The following is a 13,974-nucleotide window of genomic DNA, read 5'->3' as shown; positions in this document are numbered from 1 at the left end:
TCTGGTTGTTCAGAGTACTCTACATTAAGACAACCTTTAGACTGCCATTAAAAACACCTTCACATACTACCAGGACATATGGATGCAAGGTATGAAAGAAAGAATATTTCTTATAATGGGGCCAAGGGGGACTCATAACAGATGCTTTGGAAGACAGAATATTAGTTACGCTGTGATATCATGAGGAAGGATGTCAAAAGCACTAGAAAACCCTGGACCCATAACAAGTAGGGCACAAATCACAGCATGACTATCCCTGGTGCCTGTCTGCAGGCAAGCAAGATACGGATTAGAGGAAGAAATCAGCTTTAATTACTGCCAGAACATCTCCTGGTAAGAGATTTAGAAACAGACCGCCATGTGGACTCAATCCCTGCTGCCAGCATGAACAGGTTGCCAGCATGGGCAACCTATTTCTGATGGGAAAGTCATTTTTACCAAGGAAGCGCAAACCCACGCGCTGAAGGGTTAGTCACCAAAACCGTAAGTCATTATCTGCCTTCTATACACAGTAGAGCTGCAAACCCACAAGGTTTGTGGTCTCTCATTAATTGGTATTTTGCTCTCAAAAGCAAAAAGGAAAGAGCCCAAAATTCTCTTCTCTGCCAAATGCAGCCCGAGACATACCAACTAAAGAGAAATCTGAGGAAAACAAACAAGAATGAGAACACATTTTATAACCACCTGTAACAGAGAATTGAAACCCTCAGTATAGGATGGGTGCCCAGGGAGCAGTACCACTGAAACTAGGGTTACTGACTAAGTTAAACTCCTGTCTTACAGGATGCCATGAGCCAGCAGTGTCTTTAGGCTGGCAGTGGCAATACCATGTGGCCTTGGAAGACAGCTCTGTGCCTGTTCTGCAACACAGGGGTCCAAAAAGAGATTTAAGCCCAGAATCAGTACTCCCAAAAACTCCTGCAATACTACTGCCACCAACAGCAAACAGGCTGTGAAGCAAAGAGCAGTCTTAAGGTTTTTCCAGTTAAGACTTCCAGCTAGCTGTCTACAGTTCTGCTTTTCTATATGTCTGGAACTGCCCAAGGCTGGGGTGGAAGTTGCATGCTGAGGGCTCATCATCTAAAAGCTGAGCCCTGGAGGAGCCATGTGCTGGAGCAAAGAATTCTTCCAGTACTTTCCTACCACTAGACTTTCTCTCCATATTAATTTCTTCTTCTTACTGTCTGTCACTCTCCCATAACCCAACCTCTTTCAGGACGTTACCTACTGTAAGCTAGAAAATTTCAGAAGTATATCTGCAAAATATTCTTTTTACTATTGCAAACAAATTGTGTTTTATTTTTAACAGCAGTGACAGGAAAAAACTTGCAAAACAGCAGCAAATCAGGGTGGTTTCAGTGACAAAAATTACTTTAGCTACACTCTGCTCAACTCAGCCCTGAAGAACTGGTACAGTTAAGAACAAGAGAGCTGGACTCATTTTTATTTTATGAGCCAATGTAATTGATGGCTAAGTTCCAATCAGTTACACTTCTGCAAACCCTACGCAACAGGTGTAGGAGCCCAAATTCAAAGATAACAGATGACACTGGCCAAGTTTATCCTTCAAAGTCTCAGCAACAGGCAAAGAAGGACAAGAGTCCAAATACTTTAGGCTAATCATGCTGACCTGGTAGTTAGAAACACAGTTCTAATCGTTATCTGAGCATCTTTGACACACAAATGGAATTGTAATATCCCAGCTAATATGAAAGAACAACCACTTCTTTCCTCAACTGCTAGACAGCCATAACTTCTCTCACACTTTTTGCATCATGCATTTGACATACATGCCTTCTCCTAGCAAGCCATTTGCAATTACTGCAGCACCTATTTGACAGGATGTTTACTTAATAGGCTTAATAAAAGTAAATTAATCCTATTTCTATCTAGGTACAGAGACCACCTGGAGAGCAATTTGCAGTGCAAAATAGGATGCCTATTAAGAAAGGGTCACCTGACTCTGCTTTCCAACTTTTGCACATTTTTTTCTGACAGTTAAACGTCACTCTATTTCCATGATTTATTTGGACACTGCCTACTGAAAGATGCAAAGGAAACACCAATTGAATTCTCTCATGACCTTCTACGTCTATTCCTCCACTGATGGAGAAAAGTCATCCATGAAAATGTCTGGCTGCTGAGAATGTCTTGTAAAGATCACAAAGCAAGTGAAAGCAGCTTTAACTTACCAGCGTGGAGGTTTCTCTGCATACAACACTGAAGTGGGGTGGATATGAAGTTCATGGTCATCACGGATAGTCCTTGAAAGCAAGATACTATTTCAGCCCGTGCGTCTATTTATTGCTTAACATTTGGTTCCTTTCATCCCCAGTAAGAATGTTTAATAAAAGGCAACAATGAAAGAGCTGGAGCAAATTAAAAACATTTGCATTTAATGAACAGGCTTTCAGATGAAACCAGGCTTAAATCTTGGCCAAAGGAAGAAATGATAATTTAATGTCCTAAAAGAGTTTTATCTATATTAAATGAACAAGTAGTGTTTCAGGCTTTTTTTCAGTGCACTGGGAGTGCTACAACAGACACTGTACTTGCTTGTATTAACACAAGCTAATTACTATTAGTAAGCTTCCCACTATCAATAACTCTAATTATTTATATTTGCCAAAGAGAAAAGATGAACATTGAAGCAGTTTGACAATACAAAACTTCAAAGATTTAGTAAATCAAACACCATGTGTTTCTTATTGCAGGTGTCTAGAGAAGCATCTGTTTGTTGATTATACTTAGATGTATCTAGTCAAAGGAGCTTTTAAACTAAGCAACAGTTGTAATGAAGCTATATATATTTACCTGTAAGCTCCGGTAGAGTGGAATTTAGCTGCGTTAGCAAAGAATCCAGAAACTATGCATCTCAAAACAGGATCTGGATCACCTGAAGAAAAGAATTTTTACGTAAAACGAGTCAATGGAATGGCAAAAATCCCTAAAATACCACTTAATCATCTCAGACAATTTTTCACACTGCATCAGGCTTTGATAGCAAAGGCTTGAAAGCAGACAAACCCTGCAATCTCTTTTGACTTCAATTTCACAGCAAATCAAAATTACTACGTAAAAAACTACTGTTGCCACTGGTGTCCCCATGAAGACAGTTTTGTGGTCCTTAAAGCAACCTGTGTGACAGCTAAGCACTGAAGTCTGATTTTTCAGAGCAGTTAGAGACAAGTGCTGAGAAGCAGTCATGGCATCCATGCATGCACAGCACAGCTGGAAATCAGATCCCAATGACTGTACATCATTTTGAACATACTAGAAAAACAGCTTTTTGAAAAGTCAAGAGAGGGAACGAGGTGACCTATTTATGACTCTTTTGGTAAGTCCGTCCATTAAATATAAAATCAGTGGTGATAATCTCTTGCTGGAAAACTTAATGAAGACTGAACTAAATGTTCATTGTAAAACTGGGCTAAAATGCTCGTCTGCAGTCATTTTTAGGGAATAAAATCTGGTTTTCATTAACATTACTTTTAGGCCAGGGAGAAAATACTTCAAAGGTTACAAGAAAATCAGGAAGCAGACTGACAATTTGGAGACTACCTTCAGTATGTATTGGACAACAGGTTAAAAAAACCATTTCACCTTCACTGGACTTCTTTGGCACTTTAAAGCGGACAAGAAGCTTTTTCAGCTGCTCTCTTACAACAGAAGCTCTAACAAGCCCTTTGTAGTTCAGAAAGTGTTCCTGACACCACTGAGAGCTCTTGCTGTGCTGCACGGTGAGAAGAATAGAAAAAATTACAATGAAATACCATCAGCAAAACAAAACCCAATCTCTTGGATCACATAGCCTTGCTCTGTTTTCCTTCTGTCTCCTACAACATATTTATTGTGGGTTTCCCTGAAAATTACCTGTTTACATAGCAACTAACAAGGGTACATAACACCAGTAACTACAAAACATGTTTCAAACAACATGTAAATAGCAGCAGAACAAATGCTATGGGGTATTTTCATACAGATGTGCTTAATTTCTTCATATGTGGTGAAAGAGAATAGCATCAGTCATTCCATTCTCACACACAAAAGCATGATATCAAAAAATAGTCTGTTTTCAATCTCAAAATGTAAACCTTTTCTGTACACTGTTTTCACTGGTCTTCTCTATGCAAAGAACTATTTCTCCAGAAGCCAGCACTTCCTCCAAGAGCCTCTGCATTTGGCTGTTTCTAAGAGAATTAGGCAGACATAAAATTTAAACGGCAAAGTTTCAGTTGGTGCCTCACTGATTGCTTTGGGGTTGGGGAGAGGGAAGAGGTCTTTTAAACACTTGAGTGGTTATACTGCTTCAACTCAACACTGTTGCAAATATATTATTACAGAAGTGCTTTATACCAGCAAAATATACTTCTCCCAAATAGGTATAGCACTTCAAAACCATTAAGTAAAACCTCAGCTTACAGAGAAGTATTCAGATTAGTGTTAAACCTCAGGGTAAATATATAAGGTCACTGAAAAAGAGGATATGATGATCAGTGAGGCAATTTTTTTAAAAAAGACTGCTAGATTTAGATGCAGTTTGTAATCAGAAAAATTCTGATACGTCTATACAAAAGATCAGAGAATATGAATTTCATTTGGAATCTGGATACCTGTTTTTCCTAGGCCCTTTCAAAAATGCCAGTCTCCTTGAAAATACAGTTGTCTACCCATAAGACTTCTGTGCTGTACCCAAACTAATTTCTTTCTACTCCCTGTTAAAAAGAACTACACAAAGTCTGTGGCAAAATATGATCAGAATATCTTTTAAAGCAGCATTATCACTTAATAGGCTTGGAAAGTCCTCAGCTTTGAGAATGCTATATTCAGAGCTTCCAGAATCAGAACTGAGGGCCTCAAGTGTTTCCCATTCCTGCAAATCCACGTACGCTTGAACTGACTTACTTTGACAAAGGCTTCGTAAACATTAAGCATAGTGAGATGATCACCTTCTTCCACAGCAAACTTTCTGTGTTGCCTGGCCTGGAGAAGAAGAAATATTTTTATAGGCAGACTGATTTTTGCAAAAATCATGTCCAATACACTCATCCATTCCCATCACGTCCGTATTTCCTGGTGACTATTAAAATTCTTACCATATAGGGTAGTTCCTCTAGGCAACAGCAATATTTTACTAGCCCACCTATATTCAGGAGCACTTCTAAAACTGAAATTATAAAAATGAACTGAAAATGAACCCCAAAAATTCAAGAGAGGGATGCATTAAAATTAGGCTACTGCTACCTATTAAGAATTTGCTACAACCTAATACTTTCTTTTTTGTTCCTCTTGAAAGGAAGTGGTGTTTGGGGAGGTTTGGTTTTTTTGGCAAACCCTTACACTGACCAATATTGGTTTACAACTTTTCATGTTTCTGGTCCTCAGAAGGAGGCTTTTAACACTAGTAAAGGACACCAAGGTTCCCACTGTTACTCAGTTTGTTCTTTTACCTATAACCAACAGGTATACTTCAAGACCTTGCTTCATTTTCATACAAACCTGCAATCTGTAATGGGTATCAATAAAATACTTGGCAGAAATCCCAAAACGTGGAACTAACAGAAAGAAAATGAGACATGACTGAACTTACAGCCTGAGCTTTTTGATTTGGAGGGATCACAAAAATGTTTTGAATCTGCATCATGGCAGCAATTGTCAAAATCTCCTGGGAGCAGCCAAAATTTCCTGAGGAGTGAGTGGAGAAATTCAGTAAAGGAAATCTTCTTCCATTCAACTTACCCCCATATAGAATAAAAAGGAAAAGCAGCAGAATGTATTTTTATAGTATATAAAAACAAAATACCAAAACAACTGGATTTTTTAGTATAACAGTGAATGTTTTTAATGGAAAACTTAAAAGACAAATGTGTTAGACTTATTAGTGTGTTAAATGTGTTAGACTTATTATTTATTAGAGAAGTCCATGAGTTTAACCAATTCTTTTCACTAAACACCATACCAAGATGAAGCATACAGTTTGTTTCAAGTTTAGCAAATGTCTAATTCTACATTACAATTACAAGAGTCAGTGTCCTTTACTCATCACAAGACTATGAAGAAAATCTGATTTTTTTTCCTCCTACCTGATTCCAGAAGCATCTTTGCAAACATAGGATTCAAAGGAAACTCTGCTATTCTCATTCCAAGAGGCTCTGTTAAACGGCAGTGCATATCCAAACCTGCAGCATATTAATAAATGTAGCTGTGATACAGGCAAAATAGCACAGAAAGTCTTCTTTAAGAATTTAATGTGTACTGAAGAGCAGAATTATGAGCTAAAATATAGCAAATGCACTTAAGAGTTGCTGAATGTATATTAAACTAAGCTTAAAGGCACTCCTTAATATCCATTTATTCTCCCATAAGTCACCAGTTTTTTTAGTTTGGGGTTTTGTTTTTTTTTTCCAAACACACTTGAACACACAAGTTTCTTCATTTTGACCAAGTTCCATTGCTACTGCCAATGATTTACAAAACCTGCAGTCAAAGTCAATGCAATGGCCAGAGTGCCTATTAGCTCTCAGACTTGTGCATCTCCTTTTTAAGTATTCAGCAACATCTTTGTTTGTAAGGACAGGAAGCAGAAGGAGTCCTGATGAGAATAAAAAAGTGCCTAATTATGGAACAGGCATAACTGTAGAAACAGGAAGCACTGCTGGGGGGTAGGATGTCATTTTTCTGAGTCACATCTGCTAAGGTCACGGAGAAAAATAATTTAACTTTAATATAATCTAAACTAGAGACGTACAGCTGATGAAGATTCTCTACAGTTTAGTCTGCCTCATGCATCCATAACTAAACTGTCAGCCATGTTGCAAATGTAACCTTTCTACTGGAGATGGTACAGGAGGTAAGCATGACAGCTTGCTTTTCGATTCCCAGTTATCAGTGAGCAACCCTGCACGTTTACCATTTTAGTTGTATGGCTTCCTACAGTCAAACACCTGCAGTAAGGTTTACCCATGCAAACCACCAGGTCATATTCTAATCCAGAGCACTATGCTGAAATTTCAGGGAATGATTTAAATGGAAAAGCATTTCCTTTGCAGGAGGACATAAGAACTAGAATAAAAAAAAAAAAAAAAGAATACAGACACAGGAAACAATAAGAAGAAAAGAGCTCGGTAAGAAAAGCAGCAAAGAGTGAGAATTGAAAGAGAAAAGAAAACTGCAAGTAAGCCAAGTTGTATGAGGTACAGGAGGCAGAGCACAAGAGAAAAGCTACACAAGGAGGGACTAACAAGAACCCAGTAACAGGACTTTGAGGCACTGTAGAGTGCATAAATAACCACAGCCGAGTGGACTGAGGAAACACAACTGTGGCCCACCCATTATATACATATTATTTGTCAAACTGTGTGGTGGCAAAAACCCACAGTTGTACTTCAGCTATGTTTCACGGAGAAAAGGAAAACCACAAATCAAGTCAAGGAATGAGAATCTCCTATAACTCATGTCAGCATATCTAAAACCACAGATACCTCTATCAAGTGTTTACTTTCCTTTATTATTTGATAGGCTATCATCTCACTTATTACGACAATGTAGTAATTCACTCACCACACCCCTACGCTGTTCAACAAAACCTAACAGGCATTTCACATAATGTCACAATATTTTCCTCAGAAACAGGCACAAAAGGCAGCTTATGTGAAATGATGACGTAATATATTTAAACACAAAGTCACAGAAACTGCACAAATTAAGGTATGATAGCTTTCATTTGAGCAGTGCAACATGAGAGTGTTAAGTGCTACCACAATTAATAGCTTAGAATACGCTGTCTTTCATCTCCAGAAAGATAACTGCTTTCCTAAGTAGGAAAAAGGAGACATTACCATATTTTTAACTTTCTACAGGTGCATCAAGCCAAATTTCTTTGGCTGCTGCTGAATCCTACAAATCTCAATGCAATTTTGCATGGATATTTACATAGATAGCTTGTGCACAGACGTCTTTGTAGTAGTAAGCCTGAATATACACAAAAGGCCTGCAATGGATACTAGTTTGGAATAGGTAAAAGTTTCCTTGAAATAATCTTGGAAGCAACCACTGTATCCATACATATATAGGAAATTGGAGATCTTAGAAACAGATACTGCAAAGAATTTTATTGAACATGCTCAGTAGAGATTAATCAAGTACTGTGGCACTAAAAAGTTTCAAGTAACAACTGCTAGTATGTGACAGGCTGAGGGATTAAAATGCTCTATTTTAAACTTAGGTAGAGTGGTTGTTTCTGATAGGTGACAACTTACAAACAAATCTTCAACAAAATCTTGGATCTGAAATAAAGCTAAAAATAAAGCCACTTTTTACCTGCTTATTTACCTCCTAAATTATGCTTAAAAACAATAAACTCCAACTGACAACTCAGACTTTGAAAGGGGCATCAAAGGAGAAGGCTGAGAAGAGATACTCTTGGTGTAATCAGTTTGCATCACTGTAAAAACAATCAGTCTAAAAAACAGTGATGTGTTTATTCAACAAAACTATCTCAGCCTTAAGAGCGTCTGCTCTGCACAAGTTACTCTGTTGGCACCGCATTGGCACAATAGGGTCCTGACCCTAAACTGCACATTTGCATGCTATTACAATGCAAATGATGAAATACATGTTGATACTTGCATAAGAGAAATGTAGTCCTTACTGCACCTGCAAACGCCTGGGCAGCTTCACCTCTGCAACTTATATAAAATCTCCATAATAAACCACCTAAAACCTTAAACTTCAGCAAAAACTGAAGAGCCAATCCATATATCACACACATGCACACGCATTTCTTTCCATCTTAAACACCAACATCAGCACTTTTCTCCTTTGCTATAAAAGCCGGGCAGCCAAGAGAGTAACAGCTCTGTACTTTTCTGTGAAGCTATCATGAGCATAAACACTTTTGCCAAAACATCAAACAGCTCATCAGTGAGTTTATTGACCTTTCCTTTCCATTTCCCGACAGTGGTTTTGGCTGTGAATTCATTCTTGCAGCGTACTTCTGAGCCACTGTGAAGGTCCTTGTTCCAAGCTTGAAAGGGTTGCCAAGAACCAAGTGCCTTAAGTGAAACCCTCCTTTGCAAGATGGAACTGAATTAGCACAGAGCAAAATCATGGCCAAGCAGAGAGTTACAGCTTCATGAGAATAAGAAGAGAGCAGACTGCCACAAGTTACAATACAGCATTTGTAAGTGATGTAAAAACATCCACAAACCTCTGGAAGCTTCCAAAACTTACACAATCTCCTTTACACTACCCTTTTCCTCATGTTTACATTATGGAGCAAATATTGTTAACTTTGAATTAACTACAAACACTGAGTTAAAGTCAAACAGAGTTTCATTTTGATTACCTGTTCTTGTGTCAATTTTCTGTTTTGTTTAAGTTTGTTGCATTCAAAAAGATTAAATAGCTGTCAAAAAAACCAACAACATAACAGTTCTTTCTATAAACAAAATTAGACAGCATACATTCCACTCACCACAACAAAAAGGAATTGACAACAGTGTATAAAAATATTACTACAGTGTGATTTGAGTTCTATAGGTATCCAACAGTGGCATAATGAATACAACCAAAATGAACACATTTAGAATCACAGAACCATAGAATATCTCAAGTTGGAAGGGACCCATAAGGATCATCGAGTTCAACTCCCTGCTCTTCGCAGGACTACCTAAAACTAAACCATATGACTAAGAGCGTTGTTCAGACTCTCTACTGAATTTGAGAACAAGCTGTGATTAGTAATTCAGAGAACATAATAAAAAAAGATATTCTATTAAGTAGCTAAATAGTAGAAAAGTATTTTGAATAATGCTCTCAGGGTCTGTTAGATTAGGTTTTTCTTCTTTTAATTAGAAGTTTGTGTATATCTGTTCATTTGTCCATAACCAGAAAGTTAAATGCAAAAACTAGAGCTGACTTTCTTTGCAAGCTGCATGCAAATGAGCTGCTATGCATTTAAAAGCATGAAAAGCAAGCAGGCCGTACACTGAAACACAGACACTGAGTGTGAGAAACGTAGTTCCAATTCATCCAGGAGAAAACGTGCTGCCTTTAGGAATGATCAGGGTTTTTTTTTAGTGGTTGCATCATGTATTCACAGCTAATAGAATCAGAACAGTTTGACTTGCTGCAGGTTTGAACTTCGTCTCAGCTGCAGGACCAACAACACTAACAACAATAGCACTACACTACATAAGGTGTAGTCTTTTAGCCATAAGCCATACTATATTCAGAGCAGAGACACAGACTAGAACTCATTCTTAAAATTATAAGTAGATTAGCTCTTAACAACTTTTGTCAGTCATACCTTCAAAATCGTATCAACGAGAAGACCCAAAACTAACTTGTGACACTTGCTTTGCTAAGCCATCGGGGAGCACTCTCTCTCTCTCAGGTTTAATTCTAGTGTCCAGTGACTGGCCTCTCCCAAATTCAAGCATCAGATTTTACTTAAAATGTTTAGGCAGAGTTCCTGCACACACATCAAGATCAGATAATGAATCAACATGCTAACAGAAAAATTTAAAATAGATACCCTATGCTTTTAAAAGTCTGACCAAGGAATAAACAAAGTAGCAAATACATTAAGCTTGCTAAATTCTAGGTTATTACAATCAGTCTGATTGTGAAAGAGCTGTCTAAACCTTTACTTTCAACTTACTTTGTTTATACTTGCAAGTGCTACATGTTTCCACCACTGGCACAGTAACACAAAATGAAAGATCACCACACTAACAGCTTGAGTATCTAACAACTTATCTAATTGAATGCAGGTAAATTTAGTGTCTAACTCATGTACTGGTTTAATTAGCGTCCGAACTCCGTCTGTATCTTCATACCACTCTGTAAGGACTGAAGAAACACAAACAAAAGATCTGCCTGAGAGAATCAAGCCAACACCCTCATCAGCTCAGAGCCCTCTCCCTAGCAAGGACAAATAGCTGGTTCCTCCCATGAAGGTGCAAGGAAATACACAGAAGATAGCTATAAAATACACATTTGCCCAATCTAAATAGTTAAATTCTAGTTTATACTCTACGCAATAGATTTCTAGTTCCTCCCAGAAAGTTATTGCTGCCTTTTGCTTGCTTACCTGTCTGAAATAACCAGAGGAAAAGAAAGTAAATTCAGAGGAGACTGAGGTACACTTTAAAAACATACCAACAAAAACCTTCCACCAGTCAAGGCTGCATTTTCTCTTTCTCAAAGCACAGTTCTCAAATGCAAGTGTAATTAATGTCCATCCAATCACCAAATCCAAATTAACAATTTTTTGCATAACTCCTGTATCATAACTATAAATAAAGCAAAGCATAATATTCTCACCTCCTAAAGCATACAGCAATTCTAAAGCTTGCACCATTGACTGTGCAGGAGGTGGCTGTGAAGAAAAAATGTGCATTGTTTAAAGTTATCATCATAGAACACATGAGTTTTCACAAAAATTCTTAGATCTTCCTCCTCCGCAAAATCCTTAAGTTCTAACTACCTACCTTTCTACTTACGCAAAATGAAGGAAGAGCTCTCAGACTCCTCCTGTCACCCTTCCACTGACCACCAGTGCTGCGAGTCAAAACCATCTCAACAGGCTCAGCATCATCACTACGATGCTCTCAAGATCCAAGCCAAAAAAGGCATACTTGCTTTGTCCAACAATGATGCCAGCAGTGATCAGAACAATTACTTAACTTTCTCTTCTAATGCCATACCATGTTAGTTTTTCACATCAATACAAGAGTAGCTAGAAACTTTACAGAAAGCAAATCTAAAAATTGGTACTGCTCTTTTTAAGAAGTCAGACAAGCACAGGTTTAGTTCTGTAGATATCAATTTTTTTTTCCTTTTTCTTCATAAATCCAGTGCAAAGGGACTACAGTTACAGTTTTGCAGAATCTCAGAATTTATCTTTTTAGACCTCTCTCGGCTTCTCAACACTTCTAACAGCAAACTCTAGAATACAAACACTTGTTGTTTCTAAGTTGTCACACACATTACTTACACTAGTTGATTCCCCAAATACATACTTTGCTGCCCGATAGTGGACAATGAGTTATGCTTTCCAAACTAACAGGGCAATGGTTCTGTGGTTCATCAACAAGTCATCTACTGATCTTTCTTCACACTAAGGAAAGATGACGGACTTTACAGCCTAGGACTCACCGAAAGAAAGGGGAACCTGAGCACATTGTCAATTCCCAAAGCCTTCAGCTGCAAGATGACAGGTGCAAGGTTACTGCGCTGCATCTCAGGAACGGTGGACTTCGGCAACTTCTCGAAGTCCTCCTCTGTGTGGGAAAGACCAAAGCAATTTGGGGCTGAGTTTCAACTCCCACTGTATGCAGTCAACATGATAGAATTGTACCCATTTCAAGTTAAAATTATTGAGTATGAATACTTAACAGGTGTTAAAAGAGCTCTAACTCAACGATGATCTTTCTCCAATTACTGTATGTTAAGATACTTTAATTTAAACAGAAAATTCAACGTTTTTGGCTACACTGCTGATTCTGTACTTGACCCACCCATATTTCAATTTGAAATGTTATAAATTCTTCACAGAAATCTGGAAATGCTTTATTTCTCTCCTGTTTAATATTTTTATACGAAAATAAAAGGCAGGGCGCAATACTACAAAAAAGCATTTTTTTAAAGAAGGGACATGGAAAAGTTCAAAACCAGCAAGCTTTCAGTATAAGAACGCTTTTTTAGTAACTACTCAAACAAAAGGAGGTTTAAAAAGCATATTTAAAATAAAGACTAAGGATTGAAAACCAATTTATTTAACAATGCCTTTTTAAAAGCACGTTCACTATAAAGTCTAAGTCTGGAAAAATACTTCATATAAGGTCCAAATCCCTCCACGTTCCACTAACCAACTCTTCTGCAGTAAAGAAAAGGCATACGCATCCCTATGTGGATCTAAAACTCCAAATCAAGACAAGAAATATATTATTTTCACCTGAATTATTTTCATTTCTAGACAGAAACCCTCTTCTATCTCTGGTCTATCTCAGACCTTCCCTAAGACAAAGACAGTGTATGTTTCCTCTACTTTTGTCCACTTGGTGTACTTTCTTCTTTTCTTCTTTTTTTCCTCCTTTAAAATGTTTCTTAAAGCTCTCATTAGGCCAGCTGTTGAGCACACAAAAATAACTTCAGTGTAGTCATGGTTTCTCCAGTAAAATACTTAAAAAGCTATGTAAGCTTGATATATTATGCAGCAGACATTCTCTCCTGATTCTTATTGGACACACAATTTTAGAGAATAAATCATGTCTTTGTTTAACGTGGCAACCGCTGGCAAGCAGACACACATTTTAAAAGAATATGCTTGATCTCTCTAAGTCTCAAAGCTCCAGCAAAACTAGAGGGAATTTGAGGCACATAAGCAATGGCACTGCTCAACTCGTTCAACAGCTGAGAACAGAGACAGTTGGATTGCGGCTTTCTGAACACTGCTAGGTGGCCAACAGATTTATTTGTAACAGTAATTTTTGTACAGTGCCAGGGTCATTGATTCAAGAGAAGCATTTGGGGTTCGCACCTATTCCCATGAAAAAGGGGACACAAAGAAGTTTTCCCTCAGTTATCTAAAGGATTTCCAGAGTCCTTTGTAAGATGCACAGTCTAAAGGAGACTTTAGTCACAGAAGACAGCATCGTAAGTGGATATTATAAATGGAAGCAACTGCTCAGAAACCAAGATGATAAAAAGATGAACTTCTTAGTAGACTTGCCACAGCTGCATTAACATTACAAGTTTGCAATTGCTGACAATCTCGTAGCACCTACCCTGCTCAGTTTGTGTTTCTGTTTCATAAAAGGATTCAGTGTACAACGCTTAGCACGTATGAACAATGTATTTCTAAATAAGCCAGAGGAATAGAAAAGGGAAATTTCTATCTCTCACCGAGAGAAAAAAAAATAGTTTTGTTCTTCTTTATCTAATACTAAAATCACTGTAAACCAAAAT

The 13,974-nt window shown here is 37.8% G+C and overlaps 1 protein-coding gene across 1 annotated transcript in view; it reads right to left on the bottom strand.

Annotated features, from left to right (window-relative positions):
• Positions 1-13,974, bottom strand: part of DHX35 (DEAH (Asp-Glu-Ala-His) box polypeptide 35) — a 31,346-nt gene that overhangs the window by 3,176 nt on the left and 14,196 nt on the right. The window contains exons 13-20 of the mRNA XM_009572802.1: positions 12,163-12,326; positions 11,329-11,383; positions 6,084-6,179; positions 5,591-5,685; positions 4,906-4,983; positions 3,604-3,733; positions 2,815-2,896; positions 2,193-2,264 (exon numbers count right to left, since the gene is read on the bottom strand). Of these exons, the coding sequence (XP_009571097.1) occupies positions 2,193-2,264; positions 2,815-2,896; positions 3,604-3,733; positions 4,906-4,983; positions 5,591-5,685; positions 6,084-6,179; positions 11,329-11,383; positions 12,163-12,326 (772 nt within the window). The remainder of the gene's footprint in view (positions 1-2,192; positions 2,265-2,814; positions 2,897-3,603; positions 3,734-4,905; positions 4,984-5,590; positions 5,686-6,083; positions 6,180-11,328; positions 11,384-12,162; positions 12,327-13,974) is intronic.

The sequence above is a fragment of the Fulmarus glacialis genome, unplaced genomic scaffold, assembly GCF_000690835.1.
Source record: "Fulmarus glacialis isolate BGI_N327 unplaced genomic scaffold, ASM69083v1 scaffold1780, whole genome shotgun sequence".
Lineage (NCBI taxonomy): Eukaryota > Metazoa > Chordata > Aves > Procellariiformes > Procellariidae > Fulmarus > Fulmarus glacialis.
The sequence above is the reverse complement of the archived record's forward strand: the minus strand, read 5'-3'. Positions and strand labels throughout refer to the sequence as shown.